General features: G+C 26.9%; 1 protein-coding gene across 2 annotated transcripts; it reads left to right on the top strand.

Annotated features, from left to right (window-relative positions):
• Positions 1 to 69: 69 nt before the first annotated feature.
• On the top strand, positions 70 to 23,131 carry LOC111625344 (G patch domain-containing protein 1-like). Of its 2 annotated transcripts, XM_023368481.1 has the most exons (17): positions 70 to 205; positions 4,428 to 4,559; positions 4,819 to 4,904; positions 7,797 to 7,951; positions 8,049 to 8,193; positions 11,647 to 11,862; positions 11,975 to 12,098; positions 13,477 to 13,716; positions 13,804 to 14,067; positions 14,154 to 14,332; positions 15,829 to 15,956; positions 19,220 to 19,368; positions 19,437 to 19,510; positions 20,762 to 21,182; positions 21,262 to 21,332; positions 21,407 to 21,537; positions 23,034 to 23,131. In XM_023368481.1, the coding sequence occupies exons 1-17, from the start codon at positions 145 to 147 to the stop codon at positions 23,065 to 23,067; spliced, it is 2,610 nt and encodes an 869-aa protein (XP_023224249.1). In that variant the 5' UTR covers positions 70 to 144; the 3' UTR covers positions 23,068 to 23,131. The 2 variants fall into 2 exon arrangements, with proteins under 2 accessions (XP_023224249.1, XP_023224250.1); XM_023368482.1 differs by lacking the exons at positions 70 to 205; positions 4,428 to 4,559; positions 4,819 to 4,904 and adding an exon at positions 6,296 to 6,391.
• The last annotated feature ends 1,567 nt before the right edge of the window (positions 23,132 to 24,698 follow it).

Here is a 24,698-nt window from a genome sequence, read left to right as displayed (position 1 = left end):
AACACAAACAATTTTTTCTTTAAGTTTAAAAATTTATACTTACAATTTTTACCGAGAGGGTGCGATAGATTCGCCAAGATGGCGATACTGTGTTGTTTATGTTTTAATAGTTAGAAAGTATGACTTACTGAAAATTAACTAAATATGGCTTCTGACGACGAAGATTTTGTTACGTATGGAACTCCTCTAGAACCTTTAGAAGACGGTATTTATGGTTTTATGTTAAAATCAACGCATTTAATGATATAAGTTTACGTGGGTTGTCCTTTTCCCTTCAAACATCGTTAAAGGGAAAAGGAATAATTTGCATAATACTGTACTTCATATTAACGTGATGTGGTGTTTATTAACCAAACTACTCGTGCTTTTGTACAATCTGAAACATTAAAAAAGTTAGGGAAATTGAAGAAATACTATGTTAAACAAAAACTCAAGCAAAAATGAAACCAAATTAAAACAAATTATTTACTAAATTATAGGTATATAAAATGAATAAAAAAAAAGAAAATGGAAACAAGTTTATAAACACACATTACTACCAAAGAGGAAATGTCTTTAAAGAAAAAAATGTGATTTTTTAAAAATAATAATAAGTTGACGGTTAACATTGCGCAGTTTACTAACCATAATAAAGAGTAAATTATACCTAGAGAGAATCAAATGCTTTCTGTTGGACAAATGCTTTCATCTGTCCTTGTGTCACAAGGTGTGAGTGATGGTTGTGGGCAGTATTGCATTGCAAGGGGTAACAAAACAGAAGAGCACCTAAATTTTGTTTGCTTAACTAATTGAGGCCACCAAACATTTAAGCAATTCACATAGCCTAATTTCTTTAAATTTTTAAAAATTATTCACTCTGTCACTTGAAAATCTTCTGCAAGCTTCTGTATAGTCATTCTAGGGGTATTTTTAACTGTAATCCTTAAGAAGTCTTTGTCCATGGTTGAAGGTCTTCTTGCCTGAAATTTATCTTTAACATCTGATTTCTCATTTCTGAATTTCTTAAACCAATACTGAATCATATTTTCTATGTATTAAAGCATCCTCACTGTAAATTGTACAGATTTTTCTAGCAGCTGCTGTAGCACTTTCCCGTTGATAAAACAAGAAACACAATGTCAATAATACACTCTTTTTATTTGCCATTATATTCAATAAAAACCTATTCATTCAAATTCAAAACAATGACTAATATTCTTTTTTGTAGTGTTGACCTCTATTTTCAAGTAAACTATAAATTACCTTAATATGACATAATTGTAATTTTATGCAATTTATCTTTTCATAAATTTATTGAAATTTATGAAAAAAATTAAATAAATTTGTTTTTAAAAACCTAGAAAACTTTCTGGACATCCTAATACAGGAATGGCCAACATATGGCCCGTCTAATGAATTTATGTGGCCCACGATCAATCTTTCAATATTAGGTTGTGAATTCCGAATAGCTTGATGAAAAAAAAATGTCAACTTGTGTGTTTAGAGTTAACCTTCCATTACAAATCTCTTAAGTACAGTGTAGAGTGTTGATAAAGCATGATAATGTGAAAAATGTATCTGTAATCTCTATCTACAGTTCAGTCTCTATGGGGTGACACCACAATAAGATCTTGCACCACCTCAAAATTTTCCTAGGCAGCCTCTGGTTCGGCCCGTGGAAAAAGTTTTCTTTCCAATCAGGCCCAGGGGCAAAAACTGTTGGCTACCGCTGCCCTAATAATTTATTTCTGACCACACAACTTAGTACTAAAGTAATGCTTTTGAAATAATATTTCACAGAAGATCAAAATTCAAATACATTCAAATCTGAATATGAAGTAATTAGAAAAAAAAAATCTACTTGAAAAATATAAAATTAAAAAAAAATTTTCTCCAGTGTGTTACATGAATTTAATCATTGTATTAATGTCACTAGCAATTACTGTTATAAATTGAATTATATTTTTCAGAAATGCTTTATGAAAATAATTTTGTCATAATTGTGTATGTGAAGAATTTAGTAAACATTACACCTAAGAGACACCAAAACTATGCTAGAACGATGCTTATCTTTTTAGAAAGAAACTTTCAAGATATTGTAAGATTCATGTGAAATTTTTGCCTGCTAAAATAATGGAATTTTTTGGTAAAATTGCAGCTCTAAATGAGGAGGTTGAAACCTTTTCAGAGCTGTAGACTATACAGGAGTAAAAAACGTCAAAGGAACTGGTCTACATATGACTGTTCACAGATATAGCAACCTGAAATATATCCCTCACAATATACATACAATCCCACCACAGAAGTAGTCAGTGCAATAATGTTTCTCATGTTTTATGAGCTTTTAGTTGTCTCTAGTAAAATGGAAAATGGTTGATTCTTAGCATTGTTTTCAGAAAGTTTCAGATGTTTTTACTTTTAAGTTTTTACCCCATTTTTGAAGATCTTCAAAATTCTAGATAGGCTGATTTTGGGAAATATATCTTGTAAAGGATCACATGTAGACCATCAATTCCTTTGACAGTTTTTACTCCTGAATATTCTGGTTATAGCTGTATTTATTCGTTTGTGAATTTTTTGTCTCTTTAATCCTTTNTTTTTTACCTTTACAAATTAAAATTATATTATAGAATACTCAGGCACAAACATTGATTTCATGTATGATGTAAATCTAATTTATTATAATCATTTTCATTATTGGTTTTTATCTTTTTTTAATCTTTGCTCTATGTTGTTGCATTCATTATTATTGGAAATTATTTGTTTTCTCTATAATTCCAACATCATTTTGTTAATGTAAAATAAGATATTTTCACTTGTTGCCTTATTAAATAGAAATATAACTTTAATGAGCTATCATATGAATGCATAGTGATGATATATTTTTATCTTCTCACTATAAAGGCATTTTGTAAATTATTTCTCATACTATGATCTTCAATTAATGATTTCATTATTTAGTGCATTATATTTTCACTAATTAAAACAGTAATATGACAATTTATTAATCATTTGTAGAAATATTATACAGTGGTGTCTCACACTTCAAATTTATTTCATTCTTGAAGTCTGAATCAATTTTATTCATTAGAAATAATGGAAAGTGAATTAATCCATTTCAGATCCTAACCAATGCTTACTTTTATGAACTTAAAACAGCAAAAACTTGAAATTTAAAGTAAAACTGGCACAATTAAATGCACTAATAATAAAGCTATACATCAACCAAAACTGAATATTATCTGGCTAGAAATGACTATAGCCATTTCTAGTCTGATAATATTCAGCTTTGGTTAATGTATAGCTTTAAACATATTGGGTGTAGTAAGGATGTTTGAGAACTAATAATAAATTAAAACATGAAAACAATAAATAAAATACATAAATACTCTATAATAAAATGAAAATTGCATTTACTGTTCATACATTGTCAACTTTAGCATCTTAAACATGGCCAGCAGATGCCACAAGTGTACTGCTTTCATGCTTATTGCAAAGCATACTTTTTCATCTCAATTGTTGATATTGTAGTCTCCCTCTTACTTGTTAGACTTTGTTGCTTCCATACACTTTTTGGTTAATAAGGTTATAATTATCAAATATCATGAAGCCCGATATGTATATAGAAGTATAAGCAAATAATTGCCTTAAATAATTGGGTTATAACCACAATATACCATGTAATTAACTGTGTAAGGTTATATCTAAATTTAAACACATATGGAAGCAAAGGCTAGTTTGGGGTCCAGGTGATGCAACTGATAAGTGGTGGTTGCAGGTTCAATCCCTGCTCTGGGTCAGTTCTTTTCTTCCAGATGATTCCAAATTATTTAATGAATTATTAAAATTATAATTATTAATTTAGTTAAGAGATGGTGCCTAGTATCTACCTATAGTGGCAAATTACTTAGTATTAATCGTTAAATTAGTGGAGTTATAGCTCGATTATTTAAGGCAGTTGTTTGGTTAAGGTTATGTTTATTGAGTTAAACACACAGTTTTTGCATATTTTTAACAGGTTTTGTTATTTAATGTGGATAGGTGATTTAATTATAACAGTTGTAAAATTAAACATATTATTGCTAATTTGAGATTGCATTCTTTGTTTAGAAGCTTGTTTTATGCTTTGAGCACATTTTTTCAATGTGTGTGCAGTTTGATTTTGAAGAATCATTCAAACTTGAAGCAAATTTTTGTTGACTTTAACTTTTGAACTTTAAGGTACCACTGTATTTTTCATTTTATTTGAAAATTCAATTTTTTTTATGCACTACTAAAAACCAATTTGAATTTGAATAATAATTTTTTTAATTATATAAATTCTTAATTTTATGTTAAATATTAATAATTTCTTATAATGTTTATTATTAATTAATAGTCTTTTGATAAATATGCAGAAGTCATTTCAGTTATATTTACATATTTTTAAAATTAATGATTTTTTTCAGATGAAGCACCTCCATCTAAAATTCCAGTACATGAGCAGACAGTGCATGATGAAAAAGGAAGACGAAGATTTCATGGAGCTTTCACTGGTGGATTTTCAGCTGGTTATTTTAATACTGTTGGATCTAAAGAAGGTGAATAAACACTTTTAACGAAATTATTTACAGTGAAATAATCCTATTAATTCTTCATTAATTCTAAAGAAGGTGAATAAACACTTTTAATGAAATTATTTACAGTGAAATAATCCTATTAATTCTTCAAATAAATTTAAAAGTTTGAAGATTTGTTAAGTTTAATTTTCATTTAACTGAAATTTAAATGACAATACTTAGATTTTTAATATAAAATTTCAGTCCTACATTTTAAAATTATTATTGGTAATCTTTTAAGGATGGGCTCCTTCTGCTTTTCAATCATCACGTTCTCAAAAGGCTGATAAGTTTAAACAAAATCCTGAAGATTTTATGGATAATGAGGTATTTGTATATTTATACTTATTTATGTGTATAAAGTAATATTTTAACTTCTACTTTCTTTACATACTCTTCTTTTACTTTAACTTTTCCTGATAAAAACTGATTTATTTTTCAGTGTTAAATGTCATATTTCTTATTTTGACATCATTTGAGTATAAAGTATATATATGTATAAAGTAGCAAGCATGTGATGCAATTACATTGCTTATATATACATGACATAGTCTACATTAAAATCCTTTTATGTTTCAATGTGGATTGTATTTGTTTTCATTACAGTTAAATAATTTCGAGGATCTCTAAGAATCTGCATGCGGGATCATCTGTAAATTATGTAATGCTATTTTTACACTTTTCAACTACTCTCTCTTAATGTTGTTTAATGCCTTGCACGTATGATGTAAATCTAATTTATTATAATCATTTTCATTATTGGTTTTTATCTTTTTTTAATCTTTGCTCTATGTTTTTGCATTCATTATTATTGGAAATTATTTGTTTTCTCTATAATTCCAACATCATTTTGTTAATGTAAAATAAGATATTTTCACTTGTTGCCTTATTAAATAGAAATATAACTTTAATGAGCTATCATATGAATGCATAGTGATGATATATTTTTATCTTCTCACTATAAAGGCATTTTGTAAATTATTTCTCATACTATGATCTTCAATTAATGATTTCATTATTTAGTGCATTATATTTTCACTAATTAAAACAGTAATATGACAATTTATTAATCATTTGTAGAAATATTATACAGTGGTGTCTCACACTTCAAATTTATTTCATTCTTGAAGTCTGAATCAATTTTATTCATTAGAAATAATGGAAAGTGAATTAATCCATTTCATATCCTAACCAATGCTTACTTTTATGAACTTAAAACAGCAAAAACTTGAAATTTAAAGTAAAACTGGCACAATTAAATGCACTAATAATAAAGCTATACACCAACCAAAACTGAATATTATCTGGCTAGAAATGACTATAGCCATTTCTAGTCTGATAATATTCAGCTTTGGTTAATGTATAGCTTTAAACATATTGGGTGTAGTAAGGATGTTTGAGAACTAATAATAAATTAAAACATGAAAACAATAAATAAAATACATAAATACTCTATAATAAAATGAAAATTGCATTTACTGTTCATACATTGTCAACTTTAGCATCTTAAACATGGCCAGCAGATGCCACAAGTGTACTGCTTTCATGCTTATTGCAAAGCATACTTTTTCATCTCAATTGTTGATATTGTAGTCTCCCTCTTACTTGTTAGACTTTGTTGCTTCCATACACTTTTTGGTTAATAAGGTTATAATTATCAAATATCATGAAGCCCGATATGTATATAGAAGTATAAGCAAATAATTGCCTTAAATAANATCTTTTAAGGATGGGCTCCTTCTGCTTTTCAATCATCACGTTCTCAAAAGGCTGATAAGTTTAAACAAAATCCTGAAGATTTTATGGATAATGAGGTATTTGTATATTTATACTTATTTATGTGTATAAAGTAATATTTTAACTTCTACTTTCTTTACATACTCTTCTTTTACTTTAACTTTTCCTGATAAAAACTGATTTATTTTTCAGTGTTAAATGTCATATTTCTTATTTTGACATCATTTGAGTATAAAGTATATATATGTATAAAGTAGCAAGCATGTGATGCAATTACATTGCTTATATATACATGACATAGTCTACATTAAATTCCTTTTATGTTTCAATGTGGATTGTATTTGTTTTCATTACAGTTAAATAATTTCGAGGATCTCTAAGAATCTGCATGCGGGACCATCTGTAAATTATGTAATGCTATTTTTACACTTTTCAACTACTCTCTCTTAATGTTGTTTAATGCCTTGCACAATCCCATCCTTGTATTCTAGATCCAGCTCCACCTTTTTGTAATGCAACAATTATCTGCATAACCATTCATTCACTCAAATCTGCATTGCATAATTTATAGATAACCCTTATTTTTATAAAACAAAGAATAAGGTAAAATTAATCATGTTGATTGTCTTTGTGAGAAACAGATATTTAGGAAAAATCATAGAATATAAAAATTAAAAAATTGCTTTTAAAAAATAAAAAATGTAAATTTTAGAAGTTAAAATAGAACCTCATCATAATGAAATCAGATGCACTGTCATTATCATCTAGGTCTTAATCATTTTCATCTCAAACAACTATAAGTATGAAAGTAATTAGGAAAGTATTTAATAAGTATATAACTTCTATAAAAGTATATACATATTACAAATAAATTCTTAATTCTTCAAGAAAAATTTCTGTACATTTAAAATTAAGTTTAGTAATTTATAATTATTATCGCCAATAAAGAGCCTGATGTTATACAGCAGTTGATGTAGTGCTATTGTAATGTATTAGATTTTGTAAGTTGTTTATATCAAGACTAAGAAATCTGTATTTAATATATTGGCTATCAAAAGAGATGCAACAGAAATTGATTGATTGATTATTTGTAAGACATGAGTAATATTTAAGATTTTTTGTTTTAATAATTGAATAATAAACTAATTTTAAAATAATAAAGTAATTTTTTGTTTTATTTAAAATTTCTTAATTGATTATTCTCCTAAGTTTGTGAAGATTAGTTTTACTAATCTGAAGAAATTGAATGATTATATTTTATTTTTTGTAGTCTATATTCAATTTAAATCTCAAATATTAAATTGAATATAAAAGAAATTTTAATAATGTAAATTACTTATTAAGTTAAATTACATCTTGATCCAAATAATATTGCATTATTTATGACAGAAAAAAGATACCATTAAAATTTTGCTTATAATTTTATAATTTGTATGCTGTAGATAAAATTATTTAAACTTGTTTAAATTTAATACATTTTAGGATCTTGGAGTTTTTGGTATTGCTTCACGAAGAGTACAAACTACAGACAATTTTAGCTATAAAGAAGAGGAAAGCAGAAAAAGAAATTTTCCAGTATTTTCAAGCGGTCCTATTCCTGGAGTACCTCCTCTCAAAGAATTAGTGAAACCTGTTAGGTAAACGTTAAAACTATGATATTTAAAAATTTTTATAATTATATGTTTAAGCATTTTAAAAAAGTAATCTTAAAAATTGGAATTTTAAAATTTATAGAGAAACAATTGGAGTAAGATTGCTGCAGAAAATGGGATGGAAACAAGGTCAAGGTATAGGTCCAAGAATTGAAAAGAAACAAAAACAAGTTTCTAGTGATGGAAAAAAGATCTATGGATGTGCTTTACCTCCAACTGAAGATGAAGTAAGGATGAAATAATTAGGATTAGTAATAAACATATAAATAATTTATTTTTTATTAATCTCTTAACTATTTTCTCTAAGATATCAACAGATGCATATCATTTTGTAATATTTTCATATTATTATTAAAAATTAACTTGAATATTTTAATTTTATTTGTTTATGACAATTATTAATAAATTACCATCTAAATAGCATTTGCTATTATATGCTGTTTTCAATACAAAAAGCTATTTTTTATTAGTTTCCTGAACATGTGGGTGAATAATTATGTTTCTACTGAAGAAATAAATTTGTTCAGTAGAAACAAAGTACTTAAGTACTTCAATGAATTGAATTGATGAAAACTTTCCACACTTTACTGCAGGAAAAGTAGAAGTTTTTTTTGTCAATTCAATTCATAGAAACAAAGTATTTTCTCTGATTGATGTTCTGATTTAAATCTAAAATTAATTATAAACAATAATAATTTCATAGCATAATCTTATNTTTTTATATCAATTCCAGAAAATTTGTATAAATAAATACATTTAATATAAATATTAATAAAGTATATTGAACCTTATTGTTATATTTTAATAAGTTGTGAAACTAAGGCTCCATTTTCTATAACAGTATCTTAAATATTGTAAAAATGAAACAGGTGTATATTGATTTCAAGTAAAACAGTTATATCAGATTGACTCCAAAATATTCAGCTTTTTTTAAATTGCAGGTGAAAGTCAAAAATCACACATATATATTTGAACAATTGTATAGAAAATATTTTCATTGAATTAATTTTTAAAATTATATTCAGTACTTAGAATCTTTATAATTTTGTATTGTAATTTGTATAAACCATTACAACAACTTTTAAAAAATAACATAAATTATAATTATATAAAACTATTTCAAGATTTTAAGATCAGAATTCTAGTTTAGGCTAACATTTGCAATATAAGTTGATCTTAAACATACAGTAAGCTAGAACTGAAATGTGGCTGTAGTACATGGTATTTTTATTGGTTATATGTCAAAGATTTTCAGGCTTAAAAGGTTTACTTATATGCAGCAATTTACAGTGAAGTAATAAATTAATAATAATGAATTAAGTTATTAGTTGTATAATAATAAATCTAGATATTTCTAGACTTTTTTAGTATTTAGTTTTAGCATTTATTTTATTTATTTAGCAAAATACGTATATTTTTTAAAATTCTTTAAGTGGAATGAATTATGAAGTGTCTACACTAATTTTTTCATGAAATTAGTTTAACCACTTTAATTTTAGAAGATTCATTAGCAACTTTGAGATAACTTTTAGCAATGTTTAAAAATTAGAACATAATGTGTATTCATTGACATTGTCTCAACTCATTTTGCTATTGCAAATTTATAAAATTTGTTACATTGTTACATAAATTTGGATTTATTACTTCTTTTGAGATCATATACTCACAATGAGAAATAAGTGATAGGAGTTGATCACTGATCATTTTTTATCAATAAATATAAATTTTTAATGAATTTCACATTCATTTAATTTGTTGAATAATGATACTATTAAAAAAATTCATTAATATTCATTATTCATTACCCAGATACAATAAATTTAAAATAATTTTATTTTTACTCTTTATGCAAAATATTGAATTTACAAATAAAAATTATATATTCAGTACATTTTTTCTAGATTCTAATATTGATTTGTTGTCTTTCTGTCTTTTTCTTACTACAAAGATATGGTCTCTGTCAAAAAGTTCTTCCAGTTTTTAAATTGTAATGAAATTACTTCTTTTACTTCAATTGCTTTTTGTTCTCTCTAAATAGAAAGAACTAATAGAATAAATAGAACTTGTCAAATGGGAACTGTGTTCCTATTGATAAGTTCTCCTCAGCAATTCTGTACTTACTTCCAAAAGAATTATCACTTTTTCTCATAATTTAGGAGTAATTTGGTGCTATTTCTCAGGATATACAATTTTCTCTTTCAATCAATCTTCTATAATTTTCTCACAATTATTTTAAAAGTAATGGATTTAATTTCACTTCTGTTAAAATATTGACAAAAATAATAGAAATATTGTTTGGTATTAAACTTTAATATTGCTTTAATTTTTTTTTTATTAGGATTTATACTCTAATGGCTGGTACTTGGATGTGATTATTTTTATGTTTTAATTTTTTAGTGGGAAAGTTATTCCTCTGTTCAGTTAGAATTTCATCATTGACATTTATGTACCCAAGCTATTTAATTACCATCAACGTATTATTATACATGAATATCTTTATTATAAACATAATGATTTTGTTTAGAATTGAATAGATCTATTTGAAATTATGTTTAGAAATATTGTACATTGACCTTCTACAAAACAACTAAGAATAAGAAACTTTATTCTTATTATTTTGTACAATGAAATAATATAATATTGTAAAATGGTCATATTTCTCAATATGATGACACACAATATATTGGGATCTAATAACAAACTCAAAATATTTATATTTTTCTTTGTCATTTTCTTTATTGAAGTTTTAATTAAAATTTATATTCTGCTTTAATAGGAAATATATATTAAAAGACAAATTCTTGAAGATCAAATAGAAGAAATAATTATCAACTTTCCAAAACCTGATGTATTGATACTAAGCAAAATGAGTGTCATAATTAATCGGGCTAATAATATGCTATAATTAATAATTAGAAACTAAGTAATTTGGTACTAGAGGTAGATGTTAGGCACCATCTTTTATCTAGATTAATAATTTATTAAATATAAATCTCTCTCCAAACCCAATTTATTAGTATAAAGCCAAATCAATTGTCATGTAAGATTGGGCTATTTTCCGGTGATTATAATTTTAATAATTAATTTGTCCTAGAGGCACCTGATGCCTCTCTCTAGGGCAAATTAATTAGTAATTAAAATTATAATCACTGCAAAATAGTTTGATCTTATGTGAAAGTTGATTTGGCTTTAATTTATTAAATGTAGTATAAATTGCTTCTTGTTTGGATAACTATGTTAATTTTCTATTCAGTATTAATATGCCTCAAAACCAAACTTATAAATGACCACAAATTTATTAAATAATTTAGAACATTCTAGAAAAAAAGAACTAGTCTGGAGTGTGACTTGAACCTGCAACTTCCACTAACATGTGATGTGCTTGCCAGTTATGCCATCCAAACTCTTAGAAAGTCTTTCCTTCTAGACATATTTAAATTTAGATATAACCATTCAGTTACAGTGACAGTTTGGTGTGACTTCTTTGCTTGTGACATATATATTCCTCCACTCTATTAGTTTCTAATTATTAATTCTAGCATATTAATAGCCCAATTAATAATAGTAATTGTTTGGCTTAGAAGAAATAAATAATTTTCTAAGATAATATTAATCAGAAATGAACAATCTTTGATTTTATACTGTAATAATATAGTTACAATTAAGTTTCTATTTTACAGAATGATGATGATGATGATGATCCATATGCTATTGGTCACACGTTTGCTCCAAAAGATATTGAGATTCTACCATATGTTCCTAAGAACAATCTACAAGGAATAGGATATTCTGGTTTGAATAAAAATCCAGTTCTTTCTTCTCATATAAATTTATTTGAGCCAACACATACAGCAACTATATTAGAAAAAAAGAAGAAATTATTAATTTCTGGTCAAGTAAGATTTAATTGTGAAATAACCGTGAAATAATAATAATTTCAGTTTTCTATAATTTCTCTAATATTGTATGTATATTAATTATTGGATCTTCTAATCTTCATATTTTCAGGCTTTTGGAGTTGGTGCATTTGAAGATGAAGATGATGATATATATGCCAAAGATGATATGACCCAGTATGATTACTTTTTGGAAGGAACTTCAAATAAACAAGACACTAAAGAGAAACCTAAAAGTACATGTTTAATTCTGTTTTAAATGTTTATTAGATTTTCATTCATTATTTTACACAAAGAATGTGATAAAATTAAATTCAAAGTTTGGATAACATTTTTCCATTTATTAAGTTTTTTATAGCAGAATTTTTAATCTCATACTCTCATATACTTGAATGATGTGCATTTTGAGTCAATATAATTATTAGAGTGGTTTTTCCTGATTGCCTTTAATGATACAACTTTGATGTTTTGCATTTCTTCACAGTGCTCTGTATTACAATTTATAATAAATTTTTAAACAATATCAATAGTTAATTATAGATATTAATTAAGTAAATATAACTGATATTTTAAAAATATAATAAAAATGATTGATGATAAGACTAAACAAAATGGGTTATTTAAAATAATGAAGAATGTATTAATAATGTTAAAAAAAATTAAAAATAAGCAGGTGATAGTTAAATTAAGTATCCAGTGGATGTTATGATGATGACCCTTTTTTAATTTTAGATTTATTTGGTAATTTACTTGATATTGCTTTTTGAATACACTACTTTATTTGCAGATTGTCATTAATGCAATAGAATTTAAATTAGAAAATTCTTCATATTTACTATTTTATCTTAATCAAAAGATGCTTATTTAGATTATTATTATGTATTTTATTAGCATCTTATATAGTTTATTATTATTATATTTTTAGAATTTATTGATTGTTGTTTAAGGTCTATACTTCTAATCATTAAGATTTTTAATTATTTATAATGGTGATTTAAATTGAAAGGCACTTGGCATCTGTTATTTCTGTGTAAAAGAACAATTTTTTTACATAATACTAACAAACTTTGAGATAGTAATGTATCATTGGAAAAAGTGAAAAGATTTTGTTCCACAAACATACAAATTATGATTTTATAGTTACTTGTAGATAATTACTTTATTATATATTTTTTTAATAAATTTAAGAAAAGCAACAACCTGTTTAGATGAAAGTCATGATAAAGATTTTACTTTTATAGTATAAACTGATAAAAACTGTAGCATTACATCTATGTATTTGTACATAGATAATTTATTTTTAATATCAATAATAATCAGAGCTGGAACTTCAACAGTATATAAAGACACTAAAAAAACCTTATAAACTTTTCCAGCAACTAAATTCAGACTGAAAATGTTTGTTTTCATTAAATTTAGTTGCTGGAAAAATGCGTAATATGTGTTTAGTGTCTTTTTTATTCTTGATATGTGAAATGATATTAAGTTAAACAATTTATGCTTTTCAGATTTTATTTTATGAAATTTGATATAAATTAATATTTAAAAGTTTATATTAGAAATAGTGAAAATTGTATATTTTAATTTATTCAAAAAAAATCTATTTTTAATTAGGAAAGAATGAAAATAAAGAGGAGATGATAGAAGGGTTTTGTCTTGCTATTAAATCACTACTTAGGAAAAAGAATTATCCTCCTCCATCTCTTCCACCCAATTTTAGACCAATTCATCAGCCAAAGCATAATCCACTACAAAAACAAACATTATTGGATAATCAATTTTTAGATCGTCATAATATGAATGCTTATGAAAGAAATGCAGTTTTGACAGAAGAATCATCTTCGACTGATAAATGTATGTAATTTAAATTTTTCAAAATTTGTGTCAAGTATATCAAAGTTATTTCTGATATTTAACTTTCATTTATATATAATTTTGAAGGTTCTGTATTTGATCTTCTTTCAACACATGATAAACAAAGATTGGAACAAGTGAAGAAGCAGATTCAAGAGAAAGGACAGACTTTGCAAGACAAACAGATTACAACACAAGAAACACAAAAATTGGAATGTGAAAAGATGCAAGAAATTATTTCAGTCTCTTCAAAGGAAAAACAAAATCAATGTTTTAAACCTTTTCAAAATGATAAAGCCAAGCAAGCTCGTTATGAGCAGTATCTTACACTTATGAAAATAGAAAAGAAAGGTTAAAAAAAATTGAAAAATTTTTCGATGTGATATTTTAAAAATTATTTTTTCAAAATTAAATTTACATTACTTTTATTCACATAGATTGTTTAGAACAGCTCCAACCAAAATCTATGACTGAATGGGAAAAACAAAGAGAAAAAGAAGAATTTCAACGGGCTGCTATTTTGTATCGACCATTATCATCAACATTGAATTCTCGATTCATATCTTCTTCAATTTTAGAAAATGATAGAGAAATAGAAATAAGAGTAGATGAAGAGGTTTGTAATTTTACTATTAAGTGAAAATTTGTACTTTTCATCTATTACATATAATGATTAAAGTCGGAAAGTTGAGGTGCTTCTCCTTTATATTATTTGTGCAGAGAACTGTTTCAAATTATCACAGGGTGGTTATTAAGTTTGTAAGGAACTGCAACACCACTGTAAGGATGGCAATACCGTTATGATGGTCTGCCTTAAGTGGAAGGCACAGTGACCCTTGCTTTTCCCATGATCTGTCAGGATGACATGAGATGTCTTTTGGATGTATGGGGGTGCGGTTGCAGGACGCAGAGAGACTCACACAGAAGCCAGATTTACTCAATGAATCACATTTATTAAGGTATAAAACACATGCTTACAGATGGATTACAAAACTGTTGTCCCATGGGAGATGCAACGATGAAGTGAAGGATGGTTTGTCCCCTAAGTCCAGATGGATGACTCCTGAAGAAAGTTGTTTTCCAAGTTATGATGTGGAAGAAAGTTCATTCACACAGTCCTTTCTGATGATGTCCCAGAGATCGTTTGTCCCCAAAGTCATGGTGCAAAAATCCAGAAGATGTTTATTTGATGGGACAGCAGGAAGCAGGAAGAATATGTTATGCTCCCACTGGATCAACTTAGTTCTTCATTCCTGGATCTGTCCGGTACTGTGATGTTGGTGGACTCCCTAACTTCAAAACCTCATGTCCTTGGGATTTTATATGATTTTCACCCAAAATCCCGCTTCTTGGTTGGTCTGAACAGTGGTTCCCTGTAACTCTATTGGTCCCTGATCTGTTGCCAGGGATGAGATTTGGGCTGTGGAGTGGTCAAACACTCCTGCCCAGGCTGTTTCCCTCTGGGGGACCTCCCTCTGTTCCTGGGCAAGCTCTTCCCCATGTGACCATCATGCAAATTTCTGCTAAATGTGTTTTTCCTGTCTTGGAGAAGGTGCAGCTGGGTTAAATCAGTCCCAGCTGCTCCCCCTCTGAAGGAGCGTCCACAATTCCTGCTTTGACCTCTGGGGAAAGTTTGATGGTCACCTCACACAGAGTTCAATCTCCCTCATAATCTTCGATTGGGGATATGTCAATTAGGTCTTGGAATGTGACAATTAAATCATATTGCATCCCGGTCCTGTTTACAAAATAAGTCACTGGTTTATTGTACCTATTTCAACAGCCAGTTTCCCGTTGAAAGGAGAGGTCCTGGACTCACAAGTTTATGATCATTTAGAGGGGATATTAGTTCCTTTTTATTCACTTTTTGGTATTTTGTGTATTTTTTTCTATTTCTGTTTATAAATCTGTTATTAATTAAAAATTCAATAATTTTTATTAAATGTTTTTTGACATTTCGATATTTAAATGCCTTTTTCTGATGTAAAATAACAATGTTCATTTATAAATTTTTCATTATCATATTAATCTGAAAAAGAAACTAGAACTAATATATATGCAAAGTATTTTAAGATTTTTGAAATAATTTGTTTTAATATTTTAATAAAATAGAGTGATCAAAATGATCAGAAAAAAGCTGCTGAGATGAAAATGTTTGGTAAATTGACAAGAGAGAAATTTGAATGGCATCCAGCAAAAGTTCTCTGTAAAAGATTTAATGTACCAAATCCATATAGTGAGTAAGTATTTAACTCTCTGTAAATGTAGCATAATTTTGATTATATTGTAATTTTTAAAATATTTATAAAGAAATAATAATTTATAAAAACACAATATATTTAGGTTAAATAAATTGATGGATATTTAAAAATAATAATTATTTTTTAATAAATGATTGTATTTAATCTATATCAGTGGTTCCCAATTAGTTTTTCCTGCATACCACTTCAAGAAAGAGCTCAAACTCGCGTACCCCTTATAGGAGAAATACATATTAATCCATACTAATATTATAAATTTGAAGGTAATTCTGTCCGTCTGTCATTTTTTTCATGTCTAAACCACTGAACAGATTTTAATACAATTTGGCACAGAGATAGTCTACATGTTGGAGATAGGCTACATTTTACTGTGAAAAAATATCTAATTCCCACAAGAAAATTCGATATAATGTGGGTGAAGCTGTGGGTAGACAGGTAGTGATAAATAGAATAAGTTTTTTTTACATTTATTACCTTTAAAATACAATTCTAATAATAATGAAAATAGCATAAGGTTATTTAATTTTAATGTGACAAATGTGCACGATTATCTTTGCATAACTTTGTAAAATCTGGTCACTTTTTGGTCAGCTTCAGTCTCGAGTCATCTTCGGGTCGAAGTCGGTGACAATGTTAAGTTTTCATGTTTGTCATGGCCGAAAATCCACTTTCGCAGAGGTATTTTGTGCAAAATGGTAGTAAATATTTTACTGCCACTTTCCTGACATTACAATAATGATAATTGTACAATTAACACAATTTGTGTTAATTGTACAATTTTTGTTTCTTGCATAAGAATTTCATTTAGGTATTGTCACAAATGCATTTTTTGATAAAATTTCGAAAATATTTTTAGTTATAAATAAACAAATTTGTGCATTCGACATCGTGTTGTAAATTGCCGAATTTTTGATGGTCCACCCATTATTTTTTTGATTGCTTCATTTTGTGCATTTAAATTTTAAATTGACTGATTTTAGATTGCTGCGCATACCCCCTTCGTGCAATTTCGCGTAACCCTGGGGTATGCGTACCACTAATTGGGAACTACTGATCTATATAAAATTTTAAGAGAGATTTTTCTACTAAACTTTTGTAGAATAAAACATTAATATATCAGGGATTTTTTTCAACTTTCTCTTTCCTGTGGCTTTATTGTTTTAATCATACCTGTCATATTAAGGTCTCCATAATGAGAGTGGCTGGGGGTGAGGGGATAAAGCCAGACCACCCATGAAAAATTACTGGGGGTTTTTTAATTTCACAGTTCTAATCCTAAGTCCTCAAGAATGGTAGGCTGATGTCTTAGCTACCTTGCTGATTTTTCTACATCTATTACTNTTATTTTTTTTAATAAATGATTGTATTTAATCTATATCAGTGGTTCCCAATTAGTTTTTCCTGCGTACCACTTCAAGAAAGAGCTCAAACTCGCGTACCCCTTATAGGAGAAATACATATTAATCCATACTAATATTATAAATTTGAAGGTAATTCTGTCCGTCTGTCATTTTTTTCATGTCTAAACCACTGAACAGATTTTAATACAATTTGGCACAGAGATAGTCTACATGTTGGAGATAGGCTACATTTTACTGTGAAAAAATATCTAATTCCCACAAGAAAATTCGATATAATGTGGGTGAAGCTGTGGGTAGACAGGTAGTGATAAATAGAATAAGTTTTTTTTACATTTATTACCTTTAAAATACAATTCTAATAATAATGAAAATAGCATAAGGTTATTTAATTTTAATGTGACAAATGTGCACGATTATCTTTGCATAACTTTGTAAAATCTGGTCACTTTTTGGTCAGCTTCAGTCTCGAGTCATCTTCGGGTCGAAGTCGGTGACAATGTTAAGTTTTCATGTTTGTCATGGCCGAAAATCCACTTTCGCAGAGGTATTTTGTGCAAAATGGTAGTAAATATTTTACTGCCACTTTCCTGACATTACAATAATGATAATTGTACAATTAACACAATTTGTGTTAATTGTACAATTTTTGTTTCTTGCATAAGAATTTCATTTAGGTATTGTCACAAATGCATTTTTTGATAAAATTTCGAAAATATTTTTAGTTATAAATAAACAAATTTGTGCATTCGACATCGTGTTGTAAATTGCCGAATTTTTGATGGTCCACCCATTATTTTTTTGATTGCTTCATTTTGTGCATTTAAATTTTAAATTGACTGATTTTAGATTGCTGCGCATACCCCCTTCGTGCAATTTCGCGTAACCCTGGGGTATGCGTACCACTAATTGGGAACTACTGATCTATATAAAATTTTAAGAGAGATTTTTCTACTAAACTTTTGTAGAATAAAACATTAATATATCAGGGATTTTTTTCAACTTTCTCTTTCCTGTGGCTTTATTGTTTTAATCATACCTGTCATATTAAGGTCTCCATAATGAGAGTGGCTGGGGGTGAGGGGATAAAGCCAGACCACCCATGAAAAATTACTGGGGGTTTTTTAATTTCACAGTTCTAATCCTAAGTCCTCAAGAATGGTAGGCTGATGTCTTAGCTACCTTGCTGATTTTTCTACATCTATTACTCATTTTTTAACTATTTCATTATAACTTTTTTCTTAAATATAGAAATAAATGAGCAAAGGAAAATATTAATTTTATCATTATTCCATCCATGATTTACACTTTCTATTGAATAGTAAATAAATTATGTTTTGTTCATGCATATTAAATGAATTCTTCCAATTGCTAGCATGTAAATTTATGCCTACAATAAATTCATACTTTAACACTTTCTTTAAGAAAATACAGATTTATTTGATTTCAAAACCAAAAAAATAATAATATTTTCTCTTATTTATTCTTCAATGTAAAGAAAACAAATAATTTGGCTATAGATGTATTATTTAATTTTAATGCATCTGTAAGTTTTCTTTTTGAAATAATTTTTAAGTAATAATGTAGAAAAACACTAATTGAAATATATTTGTACACTAATATTAGATTTAATTTCTTACTTTTTTAGTATAAAATGTAATATCTCTGTGTATTTGTTGAGTTTTTCAAAACTTATTATTTTTTTTTTTAAGACATTATGAATAAACATTTAAGAGCAGAAATTATTCTGCTTAAAAGCAAATTTCACACATTTTTTTTATTTTTTCATATTTGTCAATAAAAATAATTCATTGAATTTTCTTTTATGTTATGAAATAATTTTTTTTTTCATTTACTTAATGAAAGTAAATTATATTTTTACAGTTGTACTATGGTTGGTTTACCAAAGGTGAAGAGAGATAGATATTCATTATTTAATTTTCTTACTGTGCCAACTGAAAGTAATCTTCCAAAACCCATTGATACTTCTTCACAATCTCAAGAAACAGTTTCATCTGAACCAATACAAAAAGGTAGAACTTTCATATATATAAATTATTTAAGAGATTTATTATTTAATATGAATATATACATATTTCAGAAATTCGTATCATAGATGGTCACTCAGTTAAAGAAGAGAAGCATAAAAAGGAAACAAAGAAACTATTAACATTGGTATGCTGCTCTTACATTTTTAATCCAAAATATTGTATATATATCTCAATTATCATCTCTATAAAAGTAGAATAGTAATTAATTAATTAGACAAGTCACGGACTTGATGAATTATTTGGTGTTTTTAAAAATTTTGTTCAAAAAAGAAAACAAGCAAAAAGTATAAATGCTGTATGATATTTACTTTACAATATTTTTTGGTTATTATTAAAACATTAAGCTTAATAATAACTACAAAATAAAGTATTCATCAGTTATATCTCTGGAATCTGCCAAGACAATACATATTCTTTTTACAGTTTTGATAGTAAGAGATTGAAGGGTTGGAACATGCTAAAATATCCAGGAAAAGTTGCCTGAAAGAAATTGAAAAAATGCAAAAGAGAGCAATGAACAGTTTAATAGGATAAGAAATTGTACGAAATTCCAGTTAATATTTAATAATATGATTATAAATACAACAAAGTACAGTCTATTGAAAGTTCAAAAAGTACTTAAAAGTTTCTAGAAAGGATATATAACCATGATATTAGCCAAATAGACTATAAATGTTAGAGAAGGATACAAGCAACAGTACAAAATCCACCAAGAGAAAAAAGTGAAATTGTCCAAATCCATGGAACAAATCTTTAGTGCTCTTTTATTAAATATGCTAAATAATTTTTCAAGGTTTATTTTGTCATATTTCCTAGAAGATTGTGTTCTATTCTCCATTTAACAACACGTGACAGTTGAGTTTTATCTTTGATTTTTATTTTATTCAATTTTTGTTGTTATTTGTTGCATTTGATTCTTTGGTTTTTTGTCATTTTTCTGTTCATTTTTAAATCTGTAGATTTTAGGCTGGTTGGCTGAGACAGTCAAGGCCAACCAGCATATCACTCTGGGGGACCTGGAATTTAATCTGAATGAGCCACCTTGGATTTTTTGTGGTCAGTAAGACCTGGATGTGATGGATATGGAAAAAGTTACTCTTAGTGCAAAAATTTTTTAAAATTCCATAGAATTTGATGATGAAATAGTTTTCATGTTCCTAGAAGAAATTAAATATTAATCAAAAATAAGATTACTATTCAGTAAATAATTCCTTTTGTAATCTCTTACAGATTTTATTTATTTAAAAAGTAATAAGTTTAGTATAGTGCCAAATCAATAGATACCACATTAACTTTTTTCGTTTTGTTTATTATATGTGAATATCTAAATATTTTAAAATCACAATAATAATACAAAGAATTTTTTTCTTTTTAGGAAAAAAAGGATGATGATGGCAGACCTTCAATGGATTTATTTAAGGCAATATTTCAAAATACATCATCAGAAGATAGCAATTCTTCAGAAGAAGAAGTTTCAAAAGGAAAAAATACACTTGTATCAAATGCTTTGGATTCTTCACAAAATGAATCAAACGTAAATGTTACTAATGCTTCATCAAGTAATGAAAATTCCAAAAAAACTGTTCCGGCATTTGGTATTTTTGCAAATATTGATTTAATTGCAATTAATCAACAAAAAGACATTGAAAGTAATGTTGATAAGAAAATGAATGAACATTTTTCAAACAAAACTCAAAATCCACCAACAATAGAAACAAAGAAAGTAGAAAATTCTGAAAATAGTTTTTATGGACCAAAATTACCTCCAACTCTATTAAAATCTACCTCAGATGAAGGTAAACTATTATAGTTATTGATAGTTTAATACTTTAAGCATTTTTTATTTTTTTTTAACTTATATATATTTTTACATAGATAAAAAGAAAAAAGAAAAGGTTTATTACAAGAAGAATAAGAAGGATAAACATCATAAACATAAACATAAGGTTAGATTTTAAATTTGTATTTAAAATATTTAAATTACTATTTCATATAATTATTACATTTCAAATTATTTTAGTCAAAATCAAAGAAGACAAAACACAAGCATAAACTAAAACATAAAAAACTGAATCAGAAATCAACTTCAAGTAGTGAAAATACATCAGAATCAGAAACAGAAATGCCATCAAATTTTCAAATTTTGCAAAAGTAAGTGCTAGGTTATTGAAGATTTTAAATACTTTATCAGTTTTTAAAACATTAAAATAACAAATTGAAATTAAATTTACAAAAGGATATCAAAAGATATACAATGAATAATATGCATTTTTTCCACAGAAAATTTTGTGAGGTGATTTTTTAGTATTATTTTGGAAAAGTTTTGATTGGATAACCTTTATTTTAAAATTGCTTTTCAATTAATAAATTATTTTTTTTAACAATAATGTTAAAAGCCAATAAATTAGTTCTAATACAAATATTTTGTATTCTTTAAGATCAGAAAAAGAAAGACATTCTGTATTTAAAATAACTACAATAACTTTACAAAAATAATATTTTTTATTCACTAAACATTCATACTGGTATTATTATAAGGACTATAATAGAAGTGACGCACAAACTTTTCGTTTAAATAGATTTGATTTATACAAAGTATCTCTAGAATGATTTGCAGTTATTACTTAATAGTCTGAATGAAACAAAATGATTCAGAAAAAGATTTGTTGATAAAAATTTATTTACTTCCTTGATAATAGGAAAAATATAGAAACTGAAATAAGCACATTTATAATTACACAGTGAATTTTTTTGTTTCAAGATTTCCTATGAAACTGTTTTATCTAAATTATAGTAATGCAATAGCTCTGTGTGAATATTGCCATAAAACAAAGTCTTCAAAGATTTCTAGTGAGGTAGTCTTTGATAAATGAAAAAACATTAATTCATCCATGCCTTACATACAGAAATAACTATTCAAGATTTGCATTAAAAATTTCATACTACTGCAATATTTGTCAGTCCTCTAGAAATAAATAGATGAGATAATTACTCAAGAAAAGGATTGTTCTCAGAAACAAAACCATGTTATACATTATGTACATATGCTAGAATGGCTAATTATTCTGAATTTCTTGATATCTAGACAAACATACGTGGTGTGTGTGTACTAAATATGGGGATTGAATTTATTAAAAAAAACTTTTTGGCAGAAGTGATTCAATTTAGTATTCCTTTGCACACATTAATAATTTTCATATGTCCCTCATGGCACAATCTTTATGGAATGCTGTTTGTTCCCCAGATTAAAATTTACTTTGAAAGAGAGACTGTACAGAGAGAACTAAAGTGGTCAGTTGTGGCCTGCCAGCCTGTTGAGGGCTTGTTTCCTAAATTAAAATTGACTGAAATTTTGTCTTTCAAAGCAAATTTTGGAAATCAAAATGATGTAAAGAGGAAACTAAATAGCATAAATACTTGCATGCTCTATTTGTGTGTGTGTGTGTGTGTGTGTGTGTGTGTGTGTGTATCATTGGAGGATCAAATTTTTATTATAAATTCAGTCCCTAAAATTATTTTTATGCTACAAGGTGCACCTACTAGTATAGAATTCAAATAAACTATAGCTTCCTAATTTGTTGTACAAATGTTAGATTAAGATAATTGATGTGTTTTTGAACTATAATTGCATATTTTTTTTCTTTCAGATTGCATCAATTACAGAGATTGAAAGACCTGTGATGTGTACATTTGTGTAAATAGTAATTTAAATAAAAAAAATAATAAACAATCTAATTAATTTGAACCGTTTCAAGCATACTCATGATGATATATTTCTTGAGTAATGTTGAGTGCTTAGGCCACTATAAGGTGATTTTACCAGATACATTTAGTTCCATGTGTAGTGTTGTCATTAAATTTCAATAGGGACAAATAGTAAACAGATTATTTTATAAATATTTCAATGCACTTCTGACTATATTTTCATGGGAAGCCCATAAAAATTAATTAGAAATAGTCTCAAGCTTTTATTTTTGGTTACCAAGAATACTATGAAAGATAGAAACCAATAGGAATAATAAAAAAAAACAATTTTTTTAAGTTTATCAGTAGAATTTATCATCCCAGAACACAGAAAATTTATTACTTTTTTTGTTTAGTGTTCTGGGATAAAAAAAATTTTGATTGTGAAATATACTTCATGGTTAGATCAGATATGGTGATTTATAGAGTACTTTTTGACTTGAAAATATTTACAGAAGTTCTAGCTTTCCATGCATAGAATTTCTATGTAATAAGTATTATAAAACCTTCCACTTTTTTATAGCAATTTCTTTAATTTAACTAAAGAAATTGCTAGAAAAAAGTGAAGGTTTTATAATACTTAATTACATTCAAAATTAAAATCATTAAATTTCAAATGGGATTCCATTAAATCAAGATTTTTTTATTTATATATATAGCTATATAAACTAACTATTGCTTCCATAATGGTTGGAAATTGATCAAGACTGCTATTAGTTAACATTAGAGTATAAGATGCTGAGTGTAAATTCAATGTTAAAAATTTGAAATTTTCAGATTGGGTTATGAAACTGTTTTGAGGAAAATGATTAAAACCATTTTAATATATAAATCTTTTCTTTGTCATCATTTAATGTTGAACAAGAATACTGCAAATGATATATTTTGAAGATTATTTTGTGCCAAGTTACAGCATAACTTTTAATCTGTGCTAAATCTCTAGACAACATTAATAGAGGCACTTTATGATTGCCTAGTATCAAAGTTGAAATGAAAATCTGAACTGGGTCATCAATTTTTTGTTGTATTGACACTCATTCTCACTGTAGTTATACAAGGAAACAAAAAAGAAACTTTAATACAAAAAATGGTTAAAAATAAGTACTGTATTTACTTATTATAAAAAATTATGAATTCATTCATTTCTTTAAATGTCTATAAACAAATTTTAAGTTGTTAGAAAAGTATTACATCTGTTTTTTCTCTTAGGATAAAGCCAATCCAGAGAGAGATCAAATTGAGAACTTTTTACCTCAAGACATTCATTCAAAATAACATTTTGCAAAAATTCCAAGTTTTGAAACGTCGATCTCGGCCACACTCAATTGGAAGTGGAGAATATGCCAATTGCAGGAATAGTCATCCTGGGAAATTTATAATAAAAAATATTACGGCAATAGCTGAAAAAGCATTACAATAAAATGAAAAAGTCTCTGAGTTGCCTACAGACAATTGCAAAAATTCAAAACGCACAAACTGTTTTATAAGTGACATTGAAATTTTTTTTTTACTTTGCTTCTGATCAGTTCAGTCACTCTTTACATTGCTGCCTACTTGCAGTAGAGACA

This window comes from Centruroides sculpturatus, unplaced genomic scaffold, assembly GCF_000671375.1.
Source record: "Centruroides sculpturatus isolate CEXI.00-Female unplaced genomic scaffold, Cexi_2.0 scaffold247, whole genome shotgun sequence".
Classification (NCBI taxonomy): Eukaryota; Metazoa; Arthropoda; class Arachnida; order Scorpiones; family Buthidae; genus Centruroides; species Centruroides sculpturatus.
The sequence above is the reverse complement of the archived record's forward strand: the minus strand, read 5'-3'. Positions and strand labels throughout refer to the sequence as shown.

Coding starts and splice junctions, on each gene's coding strand:
- LOC111625344 (XM_023368481.1), top strand. CDS start 145: ATGGCTTCTGACGACGAAGATTTTGTTACGTATGGAACTCCTCTAGAA. Junction 14,333..15,828: donor AAATAAGAGTAGATGAAGAG/GTTTGTAATTTT, acceptor TTAATAAAATAG/AGTGATCAAAATGATCAGAA. Junction 21,183..21,261: donor AAAATCTACCTCAGATGAAG/GTAAACTATTAT, acceptor ATTTTTACATAG/ATAAAAAGAAAAAAGAAAAG.